The sequence below is a fragment of the Hyaena hyaena genome, unplaced genomic scaffold, assembly GCF_003009895.1.
Source record: "Hyaena hyaena isolate Hyena2069 unplaced genomic scaffold, ASM300989v1 scaffold_1345, whole genome shotgun sequence".
Lineage (NCBI taxonomy): Eukaryota > Metazoa > Chordata > Mammalia > Carnivora > Hyaenidae > Hyaena > Hyaena hyaena.
The window spans coordinates 186,863-203,948 of record NW_024081981.1 but is presented as its reverse complement, the minus strand read 5'-3'; the positions used below and the strand labels follow the sequence as shown (position 1 = coordinate 203,948).

Sequence of the window (17,086 nt, the reverse complement as noted above, 5' to 3'; positions counted from 1 at the left end):
TCAAAGGCAGAGATCCAATAAAGTGCTCTCTATAGGAGACGCTCTTAAGATCCAAAGATATAAATAGGTTAAAAGTAAATGGGATAAAATTATATATCATGTACCATCTATGAGCTGAGTGGCCATTCTAATGTCAGACAAATTAGACCTTTAACACAAACAAATAGAAAAATGCTACTTCAGATAAATAACATTTTATAATGACAAAAGTGTCAATGTGTCAGGAAATTATGACAATTATAATCATAATCATGTACAAAAACCCCCATAATAAATGAATAAAATACAAAGTAAATGAAATAAGATTAAAGTGAGAAATAGACAATTCAACAATAATAGTTGCAAAATTTCAGTGAAAAGAACTGCTAGGCAGAAGATAAACAAGGAAATGGAAAAGATGAACAATACTTCAAACCAACTAGGCCTGACAAACATCTATAGAATATTTCACCACCAACAGAATATACATTCTTTCCAAGCACATTTTGAACCTTTTCCAGAATAGCCATATGTTATACCATAAAAGACTCGATGCATTTAAGAGAATGGAGAATACAAAGTGTATTTTCCAATCACAATGGAAAGAACTCAATAGCAGACGTAAATTGGGAAAATACACAAATATGTGGGACTCAAACACTACATTATTTTTGAGAGAGAGAGAGAGAGCGCGCACAAGCAGTAGACGGAGAGACAGACTCTTAAGCAGGTTCTATGACCAGCATGGAGCCCAATGTGACACTCAGATTCACGACTCTGAGATCATGACCTGAAATGAAATCAAGAGTCATACACTTAACCAACTGAGCCACTCAGGAGTCCTCCAAACTACACTCTTAAAGAACCAATAAGTCAAAGAAGACCTCACAGGTGATAATGGATAATACTTTAAGATGAGTGGAAATGAATATACCATACACCAAAACTCAGAGGATGCAGCAAAATAAGTACACAAAGGGAATTTAAAGCTGTAAATGCCTATATCAAAAGAGAAAAAAACATATCAATAATCTAACCTTCCACCTTAAGATACTGGAAAAAGAGCAAATTAAACTTAAAGCAAACAGAAATAAGGAAATATTAAAGAACAGACTAAAATTTGATAAAATAAATAAAAAAGAGAAAATCAGCAAAATCAATTGTTGGTCTCTTTGTTCCTAGAAACATATAGCCTACCAAAACTAAAGCAAGAAGAAACAGAATATTTGAACAGACCGATTACCAGAAATAAAATGGAATCAATAATCAAAAAACTGCTCAAAGTCAAAAATTCACAACCAGATGGCTTCACAGGTGAATTCTACCAAATATTCAAAGAATTAATGTCTATTCTTCTTAAACTATTCACAAAAATACAAGAGGAAGGAAAATTTCCAAGTTCATTCTATGCTGCTAGTATCCCTGATACCAAAAAAACAGATAAAGACACCGTAAAAAAGGAGAACTACAGGCCAATATCTCTCATGAATATAGATACAAAAATCTTCAACAAAATACTAGTAAACAGAATCCAACAGTACATTAAAAAAATCATTTACCAGGACCAAGTGGGATTTATTCCTGGGAAGCAATGGTGGTTCAATATTCAAAAAATAATCAACATGATATATCATATCAACAAGAGAAAGGATAAAAACCATATGATTATTTCAATAGATGCAGAAAAAGCATATGACAAAGTACAACATCCATTCATAATTTAAAAAAAAAACTCAACTGAAAAATAAGTCTAAAGGGAACATACTTCAACATAATAAAGGCTTCATGTGAAAAATACATAGCCAACATTATACTCAATAGTGAAAAACTTTCCCCTAACACCACAAACATGACAAAGTTGTCCACTCTTGCTACTCTTATTCAACATAGTACTGGAAGTCCTAGCCATAGCAATCAGACAACAAAAAGAAATAACAGACATCCAAATTGGTAAGGAAGAAGTCAAACTCTCACTATTTGCAGATGACATGAGACTATGTACAGAAAACCTTAAAGACTCCACCAAAATATGACTAGAACTGATAAATGAATTCAGTAAAGTCAAAAAACACAAAATCAATGTATAGAAATCCATTAAATTCTTATATACTAATAATGAAGTAGCAAAAAGTGAAATTAAGAAAATAACCCTAATTGCAGTTGTACCAAAAACAATAAAATATCTAGGAACAAAGAACTAAAAGTCCTATACTCTGAAAGCCAGAAAACATTGATGAACGAAATTGAAGACAGCACAAAAGATGGAAAGATATTCATGGGTTTGGAGAACAGATATTGTTAGAATGTCTATACTACCCAAAGCAATGTACAGATTTAATGAAATTCCTAACAAAATGCCACCAGCATTTAATAGATTTAGAACAAACAATTCTAAAATTTGCCTGGAACTACAAAAGATCTTGAATAGTCAAAGCAATCTTAAAAAGGAGAAATAAAACTGGAGGTATCACGATTCCAGACTTCAAGTTACATTACTGGTACTGACAAAAATAGGTTCATAGATCAGTGGAATAGAACAGAAAACCCAGAAATAAACCCAAGATTATATGTTTAATTAATCTTTGACAGATGAGGAATGAATACACAATGAGGAAAAGACTGTGTCTTCATCAAATGGTGCAGGGAAAACTGGACAGCTACATGCAAAAGAAGGAAACTGGACCATTTTCTTGCACTGTACACAAAAATAAACTCAAAATTGATTAAAGACCTAAATGTGAGGCCTGAAACCATAAAAATCCTTGAAGGGCACATAGGTGGTAGTTTCTCTGACATTGATTGTAGCAACATTTTTCTAGATATGTCTCCTGAGGCAAGGAGAACAAAAGCAAAAATAAACTATTGGGATGACATTAAAATAAAAAGCTTCTGCACAGTAAAGGAAACAATAAAAAAAAACTAAACGGCTACTGACTGGTAGAAGGTATTTGCAAATGATATATCTAACAAAGGGTTAGTATCCAAAAAACTTATACAACTCAACACCAAAAAACAAACAAACAAAAAACAAACAAAAAAGCCCAATGACAAATATTCCAACTAAAAAATAGGCAAAACATTTCTCCAAAGAAGACATACAGATGGCCAACAGACACATTAAAAGATGCTCATCATCCCTCATAATCAGGGAAATGCTAATCAAAACCACAATGACATATCACCTCATACCTGACAGAGTGGCTAAAATCAACAACACAGGAAACAATAGGCATTGGCAAGGATGTGGGGGAAAAGGAACCCTCTTGTGTGGTTGGTAAAAAGGCAAACTGGTGCAGCCACTGTGGAAAACAATATAGAGGTTGCTCAAAATAATTAAAAATAGAACTACCCTATGATTACTGTATTTATATCTATATATCTATATCTATATCTGTATCTGTTACTATTCTACTGGGTATTTATCACACTAATGGGTATTTATCCCAAAATGCACAAACACTACTTCAAAAGATTACATGCATCACTATGTTTATTGCAGCAAATATTTACAATAGCCAAATAACAGAAACAGTCCGAGGTGATACATATAATGGAATATTACACAGCCATAAAAAGAATGAAATCTTTTTATTTGCAAGAACATGGGTGGATCCAGAGAGTATAATGCTCATTGAAATAGGTCAGAATGACAAATGCCATATGATTTCACTTACATGAGGAATTTAAGAAACAAATGAGCAAAGAAAAGAGAGGAGAGAGAGAAAGACAAATGAAGAATCAGACTCTTAACTATAGAGAACAAACTGATGGTTACCAGAGGGGAGGTGGGTGGGAGAATGGGTAAAACAGGTGATGGCAATTAAGAGTACATTTATCATGATGATCACCAACTAATGTATAAATCGCTGAATCACTATATTGTGCACCTGAAATATAACACTATGTTAACTATTAAATGTTATACAAACTGAAATTAAAATTTTTAAAAAAGGGAAATAAGAATTAATTATTTACAATCTCTTCTAAAAAAGTAGAAGAGGAGGGAATATTTCCCAATTCATTTTACAAGGCCCATATTTCTCTGATACCAAAACTGGATAAGGACCTCACAAGAAAAGAATATGATTAGGCCAATATGTCTTAAGAAAATAGATGAAAAGTTCCCAACAAAGCAAATCAAATCTCGCAACATAAAAAAAAAAAAAAATTATACATCATGGCCAAATGGGATTTCTCCCCAGAATGCAAAGTTGTTTCAACATACAATAGTCAACCAGTGTGGTACACCGTATCACCACAGTAATGGATAAGAGATACAGGATCACCTCCATACATGCAGAAGCATTTCAAAAACCAACACTATTTTGTTATAAAACCACTTAAATTATGAATAGAAGGGTACTTCCTCAACTTGATCAAAGGCATCTATAACACATTCACAGTTAACACACTTAAAGATGGACTGAATGCTCTTCCCCTAAAATCAGGAACAAGACAAGTATGTACACTCTCAACACTTTTACTTAATACTGCTCTGGAAGTTTTAGACAGGGTGATGAGGTAAGATAAAGAGATAAATGGCATCCAGATTGCCAAGGAATAAGTAAAGCTATCTTTATTTCTAGATGGCATTGCTATATATATAGAAAATTCCAAAGAACCCAATAAAAATTATTATAACTAAAAAATGACTTCAGAGAGTTGCAGGATACAAGACCAATTTATGAAAACTATAGGCAAAAATTAGTGGTTTATTTGGGCCCCAGATCTTGAGGATCTTTTTACTGGACAATTCTCCCTTGTCAGAAGCCTTCTTTATCTTGAGCTGGAATCTTCTGCCCTAAACATGTATTGACCTCACCCCTCTTTCATGGAGCTCTTTAAATATTGAAAGCTAGTTACCATAGCCTGCCATTCTTTTCCTAGCTTCCTTTATTTTCCTTTATGTGACATGATGTAAACTCTCCTTTTTCCCCAGATTGTTGCCTCCTACACTCCTAGATAGGTTAAAAACTTACTTTTTTTCAGACAGAAATTTAAAACCTTTGGGTGTTGATACTGTATTTGGGTACTTTATGATTATACTGGGTAGCTTAGAAATTACTCCATAATCTATGTGAGATTTATACATTTATTTTTTCTTATTCATTTGAGCCCATAGTTCTAGTATCTTCTGGTCTCTGTTAAGTGTCTTTTTATAGTCTAGAAAATGCCTTCTCTTTTTAACATAAGCATACCTTCTCTGTCATATGGTGAAAATAGGGAAGGGGAAATTCCAAGAAGAAAGGGCTATGGCAAACCATTAGCCACTTCTCTTGAAAATATCAATATCATAATTATTACCTCTTGTCCGTGGTTTTTCAATTAGTTATGAATCTACCTAACATGCTACATTAACGTAGCTTACATTTCTCCATCTTCTCATAACACTGTTGTTTACATAGACTCTATAAAATCTCTTGTTAAAGGGTTGCCTGGGTGGATTAGTCGATTGATCATCTGGCTCTTGATTTCATCTCAAGTCATGATGCCAGGGTCTTGGGATCATGGCGACGGGCTCTACACTTAGAGTGGAGCCTGCTTAAGATTCTCTCCTGCTATCTCTCTTTCTCTCTCTCCCTCCCCCTACTCCCCTCTCCCCCGTTTTCTCTCTCTCTAAAGTTAAAAAAATAACTCTAAAAATGAAATAGTAAATTTCTTCTAGAAAGCATACTCTACACTGGAAATCACAGAGATGGCATAAAGCGTGTGTGAAGAGATCTCTGGAAATAAAAAATAAAGCAATAAAGTCATGGAAATATAACTATTTCACAAATAACAGAAAGTCATTCTGGGACTGGTACAGATCCTGGCAGCTAATATAACCAATGTTAGCAGCAGTGTATGGAGGTCACATGCTTGTGATCCTTTTTTTTTTTTACTTTGTTATGTATATGCATTCATCTCCACAAAGTGGATGGAAAGATTAAAAATAAAAATGTGTCATGGAATGAGAAATAAGCTCTGAACCATCTGAAAATCCTCGCTATTACACCTTTCAAGCAAACTTAAAATTGGGCAAAGATATTTTTCCTCCAAAATGTACCTATAATCTCCGAAATAAAATTCATATAAGAAATTCACATTGTCTGTTTACTTATGTTTCTTGCAATATGATGGTCAAGAAAATTAAGAGAAACAGTATCCATTTTTTTTCCACAGTGAGGGAAAACTAAACAAACATGAAATACCTGTGGACATCTGGCGGCACTATAGCAGTCTCCGGCTGTGGCAAATGGCACTGCTTTCCCAAATATTGTCTGGGCAAAATGAAGGTCTGTGGCTAAAAAATAAATGAAACTTTTTACCATTGAGGCATTGTATATTTTCCAGTCTTCACTGCAAAACATACAGTCTTCATATTATATTCTTAAATATATTTATATAATTAATTCAAAGTTTTAAGCAAATATGCTATGAATTATGCTCTATAACATATATCTGGTTTTCAATAAATAATTTTTAAATCAAAAATGTTTATCTCAAAAATTACCCTAAAAATAGCAGGTACATGAGTAATTAATCAAGAAGTTTTAAACGAAGAAATGTCTTATTATATTTTATTTTATCGTGAATATCTAAAATAAAGTGGGGTGAGGAGCAAATTACAGAAGAAAAAACGTTGTTATTTATTAAAGATTAATAAATCATGACAAAGCAACACATAAATGCATATAGATCATGTATACACATATGTGTGTATGTGTGTCTATATGTGCATGTATGAATAATAGATGTACTGCATTATATTTTCTTTTGAATCTTACTTTTGCTAAAATTATTAGCAAAACTTCTTGATTGGCAAAATCATCTTGCTAGAGATTTTGTATGAAGTATCAAAAATAGAATCATTGGATAAAAAACAGGTTGGAAGGGACCCTAAAATCATGCTTCAATCACTTAAATAATATTCCAACCGACAGTCTTCCAATGGGTGGTCGTCACCTTCACTAGTGTTGTTTCAAATCCCTTCACTTCTCAAGAAGACTGAAAGACTACTGCATGCTCCCATGATGACACCAGGCCCCTACAGGCAATCCCCAAAGATAGCATTGCTGGGAATTTATCACCAATAGCAGTTTCCAAGACTAGGCGGCTTCAGTTATGTGCCAGAGTCAGCTTATGCCAAATCATGAGAACCAGTTGGGTGTGTCTCTTCCTAACTCCATGTACAATGAGCTCATGTTGGTAGTTTAAAGTTGGCATGATGGAAGTATATACAACCATGGACCCTGGCAAATGCTACAAATCAGAGGTTATTTCCTGGTTGTTAAATGCTGGTTGTTAAACATGTATCCACACACCACTGCTAATGTTGGCACTTATGGGTTGGGCTGAGGCAGGCAGATACAACTTTCAAATCAAGCATTCTTTACTACTATCTTTTCCATCATTACCCTCATAACCCACGGATAGCTCTAACTCAACATACCCAAACTAAATGCACTCTCTTTTTCTCCAAACTTCCTTCGCTATATTTCTTATCTCACTGAACTATGTCACCATCCACCCTGTTATTTTGGAAATCTTTCTAAATATGCAATGTTGCTAATCCCCATATTCCTTCTGTCTGAAAATCCTACAAAGTGTACCTCTTAAAAATTTGTTGAAGGCTCTCTATTCTGAACCTGTCTCTGCTCTAAGCCCTCAGCACTTTCTATCTGAATTACTGTATTAGCTTCTTAACTATTTTCATGAATACAAGTTGTTCTCCTTCCAAGTGTCTTCCCTCCCTGCTGAAACTTTCACCTAATGGTTCTCATAACTTATAAAATTCACCTGTGTAGTTAGTATACACTCTTCTTCATGATCTGCTCTCTGGGAACTTCTCTAACAAGCTATCACGCCTCAACTTCCATTCAATTTATGCTTGGAGAAAAATGGACTTTTTATCCTTTTTAAAAAATTTTTTTAATATTTATTTTTTTAAGAGACAGAGTATGAGCAGAGGAGAGGCAGAGAGAGAGGGAGACACAGAATCCAAAGCAGGCTTCAGGCTCAGAGCTATCAGCACAGAGCCAAATGCTCTATGAGATCATGACCTGAGCGGAGGTCAGACACTTAACTGACTGAGCCAGCCAGGCAACCCTGGAACTTTTGTTCTTTAATGAAACTAAGATGATTCACCTTTTCCAGGCTTTTGTTCCAGGCCGTTTCTTCCTCCTGAAACTCCTTTTCTCCACTTTGGTTAATTCAAATTTGTTTTCAAGATTTTCTCAAGATAGCTTCTTGAGGAAAGTTAAAGACTTTTCATTCAAACCACATTTATTTAGAACATTATTTTAATTACTCTAAGCACAGTGGAGGAAACAGAGGCTAGTGGAACCTGATTCCTACCAGAGTGAGACAAGTACTCAAGTAAATACCACATTATGTTAGGGGTGATAATTGCTATAGAAAAAATAATGCAGTTAAAAGAAGGAGAGACAGGGAGTTTAGGAGTACAGACTGGTCCAGGGTGGCCTGATTGAAAAAGACAAACTTGAGCAGAAATCCAAAACAAAAGAAGGAGTAAACCATTCAGGTAACTGTGCCACAACTGTTCCAGGCAAATAAAACAAAGTGCAAAGGCCTTACGGTGAGGGCATGCAAGGAACAGCAAAGAAACAAGTGTGTCGGCAACAGAGTGTGCAAAAAAGAGAGTGTGGAAAGAGAGCAGAGAAGTATGGAGGCAGAGACATCATGTCGAGTTTTGTTGACCATTGAAAGGATTTTTGATTTTCCTGAGTCAGATGGATCATGTTTGGAGAGTTTTGATCTGAATTCAGGATTGTTAACAAGATGAAATGGGGTAGTGTTTAAGATATGACACATCTTATGTTTTATAGAATCACTCTGGCTTCTCTGTTGAGAATCTAGGTCAGGAGGTGGGAGAGCCATGCAATACTGAAATAGGAATACTACAATATTAGTAGGCATGGTAATCCAGGTGAAAAAAAATGGTGTGGACTCACACCAAGATGGTAGCAATGAGGTAAGGAGAGAGTAATATTTGATATGTGTCTTAGCTCAGGCTGCCCTAACAAACCACCGTGAACTGGGTGGCTTAAACAACATAAAAATATTTCTCTAAGATCTGGAGGCTGTAATGTGAAGATCAGTGAGCCCGTATGGTCAGGTTCTGGTGAGAGCCCTCTTTCTGTCTTGCAGATGGTCATCCTTCTTGCTGTGTCCTCATATGGCAGAGAGAGAGCTCTGGTGTCTTTTCCTCTTTTGTTAAAAGGGCATTAATCCCATCATGAGGGTCCTACCCTTATCTAATCCTAATTATCTCTCCCTAACCAAATACCATCACATTGGGGATTAGGGCTTCATCACATGAATGTTGGGAGACATGATGCAGTCCATGGTAGCATGCATGTTAGAGATTCATATGACAGAATTTGATAATAGATTGTATGCAGGTATGAGAGAAAGGGAGGAGCTAACATATTGCTAGATTTTAGCTGGAGTAACTAGGAGGCTATACTTGCCAGTTACTAAAATGATAAAAATTTGAGATGGAAGGAGTGGATGTGGGAAAAAATACGGAAAGTACAGTTTTAGATACTTTGAGAGACCTGTTAGACATTCATGTGGATTTGCTGAGTCGAGAGATGAATATTGCTAGAGTTTAGGGAAACAGTCCAAATTGGAGATATATATTTGGGACCATCATTTGAAATCTATAAACATAAAAAGATTACCAAGGGGGTGACTGCGTCCTAACACTTTTCAACATGCATTGTGATAAAAGATGAATGGTAACCAGTCCAGGTGAGAAACAGTGAGAAAGTCAGGAGAGAGTGACCAGGTCAGGCACAAAATGAAGAGAGCATGGGGACCTGTTTGTCAAATGCTGCTGATAGATCAAGTGAGGTGAAAACCAAAATTTGTCACTGGATTTAGAGAAATGGAGATAGAATTGATGATGTAAGAGGGAAGGGAAAGTTTGCTGAGAAAGGTTCTTGAGTAAGTACAGTGTGATGAGCTTAGAGCATAAGAGAGAGTTGCCTTAGGTGGGAGCAGAAATAATTCATCCACAGTAAGCAGGAGAGAAGGAAGTCTGTAAGTAAAGGTTTGGGTAGGTTGCAGATGGTGTGGTGGTAGTTATGGAAATCCTCTTCCATGTGTTCTTACTTATGTTCTCAATGAGATAGGAAGCAAAATCATCAGCAATGAGTGGATAAGGTGAAGTGTTAGAAATTTTAGAAATTTGCAGCTAAAAGAGAAGATGTTAGGCATTTACAGGGTTGGGGGTGGGAATAAACTAGGGAAGGGTAACAGGATTACTCAGCAGCATGAAGGGTTCTCATGAGCTTATTAGCCATGCATTTAAGGTGAGCACAGTGAGAAGAGCAGTGGATACGGTGCCACACTCATGTTTCATGTTGCAAATGCAGCACAGGGGAAATGTTTAATCAAGACTTGTTTGGGGTGCGTGGGTGGTTCAGTTGGTTAAAAACGTCCGACCTCAGCTCAGATCATGATCTTGCAGTATGTGAGCTCAAGCCCCATGTCAGGCTCTGTGCTGACAGCTCTGAGCCTGGAGCCTGCTTCAGATTCTGTATCTATGACCCTCCCCTGCTCATGATCTGTCTCTCAAAAATAAACAAACATTAAAATTTTTTTTAAAAGACTGTTATTTGACACCCAAATATGAGGAAAAATAGAGAGTTGAAAATGTATGCACTTAACATTGTATCCTCAGTACCCAGCCTAATACCTGGCAAATGGCAGGGCTGTTGAATAAAATAATGAATTATAACACCTTAATAATCAGCAAATAAGTTATCAAGTTCCCCTTATGTACTTAGCAATGCTACACCATACATTATTAATAACAACTAGTATTTATAAAGCATTTACTACATGCAAGGCACTTAATAGATATGTTACAAGTATTAGTTTTTAATCATCACCAGAAAGGGGAAAAGGAGGATAGGAAGATGAAGAAGGAGAAGGAGGAGGAGGAGGAGGAGGAGGAGGAGGAGGAGGAAGGAGGAAGGAGGAAGGAGGAAGGAAGATGGAAGAAGGAAGAAGGAAGGAAGAAGGAAAGCCCAATCCTGAGAGGCAGTTTCTCACTTTACAGATGAAGGAATTTAGGCTTAAAGAGATATGCCCAAAGTCAGGTAACTGGTAAATGGATTCGAAGAATTTACTCCCAGACATTCTAACTCCAGAATTGTAAATGTAACAGTATAATGCTTCCCCACTGCAGTAACAGTGGGTGTTCAGTAAATGGTAGCTATTATTACCAACAATAAGAGTTCATCATATGACTATAATTTAGAAATTATGTACTCAATGCATCCTCCATCCCAATGATTTCTTTCTTTTTATAGTTTATGCATCATGCTAGGTACTGGTGATTCAATAGCAGTTTAGAGTTTTTGTTTCTGAAATGAACTTCTTTGCCTTTTCCTGTAGAAATGCAACTTCCAGGATGGCAGCCTGCATCATATACAGTTACATCAGGCTTCATAAATATGTTTGATTTGGCTATACTCCGAATTACTTCCGAGAAAGGCAGCAGGTCTAGAATCTGGGATATGTGGGCAGGACTTTATCTCTACATGCCAGTCACTAACTGTATGACTTGTGACAAGTCACTTAACTTTATAAGTGCATCTTGGGGCACCTGGGTGGCTCAGTCGGTTGAGCGTCCGACTTTGGCTCAGGTCATGATCTCAAGGTTCGTGGATTCTAGCTCCACATCAGGCTCTGTGCTGACAGCTAGCTCAGGGGCTGGAGTCTGTTTCAGATTCTGTATCTCCCTTTCCCTCTGACCCTTCCCTGCTCACATGGTCTCTCTCTCAGAAATAAATTTAAAAAAACATTTAAAAATTTTTAAAAACTTTGTAAGTGCATCTTAATTTCATCACTTGCAACAATGTGAACCAATTCTGCCTTGACTAGTGCAGAGTTATAAAAAAGATCAAATGAGACAATTGATGGGAAAATACTTGACAGATTGTGAACTGAAACCAATGTTAATTATCACTCTAAGCCCTGAAAAAAGCTTATACAGCTATGTTGAGGATATTAACTTCCTTGTCTTTAATGTAATTGAGGATTTTAAGGCAGCAGGTCATATCCTGGAAGGCATTATTGCCACTATGTTTTTATTTAGGATCTCCATGGTCCATGTCACTGCAAAGGAATTAGGTAGCTAATAACATCTTTTTTAAAAAATTAGGTAACTATTGCACAATGTGAGGCCATTCTCTATACTCTGGCTACAACATACACCAGCATATTGTTTGAATTTCATTAGCAAATAGAAGCCTTTCATTTTACAGGTGCAGCACTTACTTTTAATTTGCATGGAATTGAGATCAATTCTTATTTTGCTGAAAACAGTGTGTCCAGCAGCCAAGTAGTCATTTTTACACTCACAGTCTTGCCTCCTACTTCCATTAAAAGGACATTCATATGGATTTAGTAGTCTGAAACAACATTAGAACAATTTTAATGTGATGCAGTAATTATCCCATCAGGTAGATAAAGGTAAACTGTGAACGTGGGAGGGTAAAAGATACACTCTTCAATATTATAGTGTCAGTAAGTTGAATGAGAAAGGCATAAAAATCACCTAAGATTAACATATAATTCTCTATGGGAAATTCAATCACGGTTTATGGAAAAATATTTTAGTTATAGTTCTCCTAGCTTTTACTACTATTAATTTTCTTTCTTTTTTTAAGTTTACTTATTTATTTTGATAAAGAGAGCATGCAAGAGCACAAGCTAAGGAAGGGCAGAGAGAGAGGGAGGAGAGAGAATCCCAAGCAGGCTATGCACTGTCAGCATGGAGCCTGATGTGGGCTCAAACTCACAAACCATGAGGTCATGACCTGAGATGAAATCAAGAGTCAGTCACTTAACTGACTGAGCCACCCAAGCACCCTTATTAATTTTATTTCTATTAAAATACACAAAGCTCTTGAACTCTTCTCTGTTGTCCCACGATTCACCCTCTGTGAGCCCATGTTAATATTCAAGTCTTTATTAAACAGTCATGGACACCATCTTGTTTAGGTCCTAACATGTCCACCTGCTCCCAAATTACTTGTCCCACGTGTGAGCTATTCTAGTATCACTCTGAAAGCTGGAACTTCTAATTCTCTTGATGGACCATCAACATGCACAGATAAGCCAAGATCTCATACCTAAAACCATACACTTCAGAAAAGTTGTCTTCTTCACCTTTGACCAATGATATATATTCCTTGGGGTTCTCCGAGTGCATGCCTGCGCAATAGATCTAAAGGGAAAATGCAAACATCTGGAAAATGTTTTTCCAGTCAATAGCCAATGTTAAAATCAAATACAAAATGTTTTCAAAATACCTTTATTATTCTTCCCTTAATGTTAAGGTAATAGTCACTATCCTTGGTAATGTTGCTTTTCAGTTGGATTTCTTTGCAGCTGGTAAATGTTTTACCTTCAACAACAAATGAATACAACTTATTGACAGTGAACACATAACAAACTTAGCATGAATTTAGCTCAATCATACAAATATTGTTAGACTCTGAAAAAAATAGACATTTTGTTTGGTGAAGTGTATGACTATTACAATATTTATTTTCAAAATTTCAAAAAAGTTATTTATTTTTGAAAGAAAGAGAGAGAGAGAATAGGGGAGGGGAAGAGAGAGAGGGAGACACAGAATCTGAAGCAGCCTCCAGGCTTGGAGCTGTCAGCACAGAACCCAACACGGGGCTTGAACTCAGAAACTGTGAGATCATGATATGAGCCAAAGTTGGACCCTTAACCGACTGAGCCACCCAACCACTTCTATTTTCAGATTTTAATTAAAATTTCCCAGTAACATTTAGGTACTAGACAGAATTTTAAAGTCTATTACTTACAATCATTGACATAACATTTCTTTTGAGCATCTGGTTTTAAATGCTTTAAACATAAATTACTGGACCGACCATTTAGGGCCATGCATTCCACTCTTCTCTCCATTTTCCCAGTTCCACAAGTCACTGAGCACTGTGAACAGGGTACAGTTTGAAGGTGAAGTATATGATAGATAATAAAGTCAGAAAGCCTGTATATTCTCCTCTCAGACTAGGACCCTTAGGAACAAACTGATGATCAGTAGTGGCTAGAGCTATTGCAGATACAAAGATATCCTGGAGGCTGAACAATCACAGGTGAGAGTAATCCTTAGGCATGAGCCAGAATCCATTATTTCTCAGTTACTGTCTTATTCTCATTTATTTTGTATAGTTATATCAACAGTATTTTGTAAATACTTGATTTGCATTAATTGGTGGTGGTTATTAAGACTACAGAGTTTTTTCTCATTGTTAGATGCTAAGATTGCAAGGCAATATTCATTCACTTGCTTTCTATCAAACTGAGAATGGAATATAGTACCAATGGCTTTCATTACTCATACATCCAATCTATTTACTTCTTCACTTAGCCAATAAATATTTCTTAGGCATCTACTCAAAATGCAAGCCACTGTGCAAAGTTCTCTGAGGAACAGCAATGTTATTAGTTATGGTCCTTTCTTAGAAGCAGACAAGCATAGAAAAACAGATATTTATACAAGTAAATGATAGTGGTTTTTAGACAAAAGCGGTAATGAGACAACCCTAAGATCTAGTTAGACATGCAGATTACCAGGTATCCTACAGCTAGAAAGTCTCACTCAAAAGGTTTTAAATTCATAATTATATACTGACCTTGCTCCATTGTCCAACTTTCCAAGTGGCCACATGCAAACAGCTCCTAAAATTGCATTTGTAAACCTGAGGAGAAGGCAGAACAGGACACTCTCGATAGTCTACAGGCCAAAGCTGATGAAGCTTATATTTCTCAGTAGACCAGACTGCAATGCAGGATGTAATCCTTTGTCGGTAACTAAATCCGCAGTTACCTGCACACTGAAAAATACACAATTATAAGGAGAGAAAAGATGCCCTTAATCTTAATTAGAGCCTACTGTTTGCCAGGTGCTTAGTATACAGTGGGCTATATTATCCCCACAATAATCTAATTTATTAGCCTCATTTACAGATGAGTAAACAAATGTTCAGAGACATTAGGTAACACTTCCAGAGTTGTACCAATAAATGGAAAGGATGCAGACTCCAGCTAGACAGTCTATTTGTAGTGCCTATGTGTTTTGGTTTTGTTTTCCATTACACTGCTAATAGTTTAATTGGATGAAGCTTTATCTCCTGAAAGGCACAGCTTCAGAGAAATGGAACATATAAGGGTTTCTTATCTAAAATAAAGAACATTTATTAGCCTTAACTTACTAGTAACTATATATAAGTTAGCATACATTTATCTTAATACATATAATGTGATATACCATTTGACTAAAATAGGTAAGTGATATAATGAAAGATCAAGAAGTGAGCAAATAGATTCCTGCTTCCAGCAATAATGGAGTGACAATAAATAAGTTGTCTTATAACCTGAAGCAACAGAAGCATCTGTACAAAATATATCAAACAATGGCTTTTAAGACACTGGACATTAGGCAATAAAGTATAGTGATACGCGGGAGATGGAAATAAAACAAGTGATCCTATCATTGCTCTAGCCTACTACCTTGAGAGTTTCCAGGTCTTGGAACAAGTAAAGGAAACACAAGGGCACGGCACAGTTATGACCAGTGTACACATAAATGTGAGGACACCAACTGAGGCCAAAGAATGGACCAACCAAAAGTCTTACCAGAAATTACTGTATCTGGTACTCACATGAGACCAAATATGCTGTCTGTTCCCTCCAGCCAGACTGGAGAATCTTATATACATAGGACAATAGGTTAAGTACTCAAAACGGTCTTGCCACAGTAGAGGGGAATAACTAACCTTAGGATAAACAACGTACTAGCCTGACCTATCAAATCTTAAGAGAAAGACAAGAAATGATCAAATGGTTTCCAGACATAGTAACTACATTCCAGAACAAAGCTCAAAATATATGCATAGGAGTAAAAAAAAAAATAGCCAAAGGCCAAAAAGGTAAAATTCATAATGTCTAATACGCAATTTATAAAACTAACTGACATGAAAAGAAGCAGGAAAATATAACCCATAATGAAGCGAAAAAGCCATCTATCAAAACAGACCAAGAGGGAGGAGTGATGAGTAAGGACCTCTGAACATTCTCTCCTCCATAAAAGCAGTGAGAAAACTGGCAAAACTTGTCAGAATTAATTTTCCCAGAACTCTGGAAATTAACGAAAGGCTTGCAACAATCCAGGAAGCATTTATTTAATAAACAAGCCTAAATTTCAGGATGAAGAGGGAGCTTTGTGGTGTTTTGACTTAGCCTACACCCATTTCCCCCTCTCTAGCTCCACAGTAGCCTTGAAAATCATCAGCCCTGCAAACATGGTGGAAACATGTTTTCATGAAAGAAGAAGAGAGGAACAATTGGGTTGGACATTTTTTAAAGCCTCTTTTCCATAGAACTATCATAACTTGAATTGCTGATGGCTTTCTAGAAGATCCCACTTGCAGGGCTGTCTTTATTTGACTTGACTCAGAGCTAAAAGCCCAGTGCTAAGAGCCTTTTTCCTCTTAGGGACATTTATTGAACCCAATTAAAAGCCAGTGTTTAACTTTGCAGCTCCCAGAGCAGGGATAACAGTTGAAGCAAAAAATAAGCTAGATTAAAAAAAGCTTAAAAGGGAAATCTGGGAAAGGAGATGTCTATAACGGCAGTGAAAAGCTCCGATATATTCACAAGAATCTAGAAAGCTGTGGACATGCATAGGGGTGTGTTCATGTCCAAGACTGCACACTTGCTCAGGAAGCACCTGGGAAAGGCCTACATTCTCACTTCTGGTTGACATCCAGGCCGTGCACAAAAGCAGGACAATAAGCTTAAGGAGGAGTTGTCAACTGCCTGGCTGAGTGTTAAACACAAACAGAGATTCTTGGCAAAGGCTGGAGATTGATTCCAGGTGTCTGAGGAAATCACTACCCAATCATTAGCTCACAATTAAACTAATCAAGCAAAACTTCAATCATTACATGTGACAAAGAGTACAGGCTTTACAGTGAGTTCAAAAAAAGTCACTAAACAACAAGATGGCATCAACCGTACGTGCTGGACTGGAGGGAGAAAGAACAGAAAT

The 17,086-nt window shown here is 36.4% G+C and overlaps 1 protein-coding gene across 1 annotated transcript in view; it reads right to left on the bottom strand.

Moving 5' to 3' along the window:
- The window catches only part of ADAMTS20 (ADAM metallopeptidase with thrombospondin type 1 motif 20), a 166,573-nt gene that overhangs the window by 13,150 nt on the left and 136,337 nt on the right, over nt 1-17,086 (bottom strand). The window contains exons 32-37 of the mRNA XM_039223448.1: nt 14,670-14,870; nt 13,836-13,965; nt 13,311-13,405; nt 13,131-13,225; nt 12,274-12,407; nt 6,171-6,262 (exon numbers count right to left, since the gene is read on the bottom strand). Of these exons, the coding sequence (XP_039079379.1) occupies nt 6,171-6,262; nt 12,274-12,407; nt 13,131-13,225; nt 13,311-13,405; nt 13,836-13,965; nt 14,670-14,870 (747 nt within the window). The remainder of the gene's footprint in view (nt 1-6,170; nt 6,263-12,273; nt 12,408-13,130; nt 13,226-13,310; nt 13,406-13,835; nt 13,966-14,669; nt 14,871-17,086) is intronic.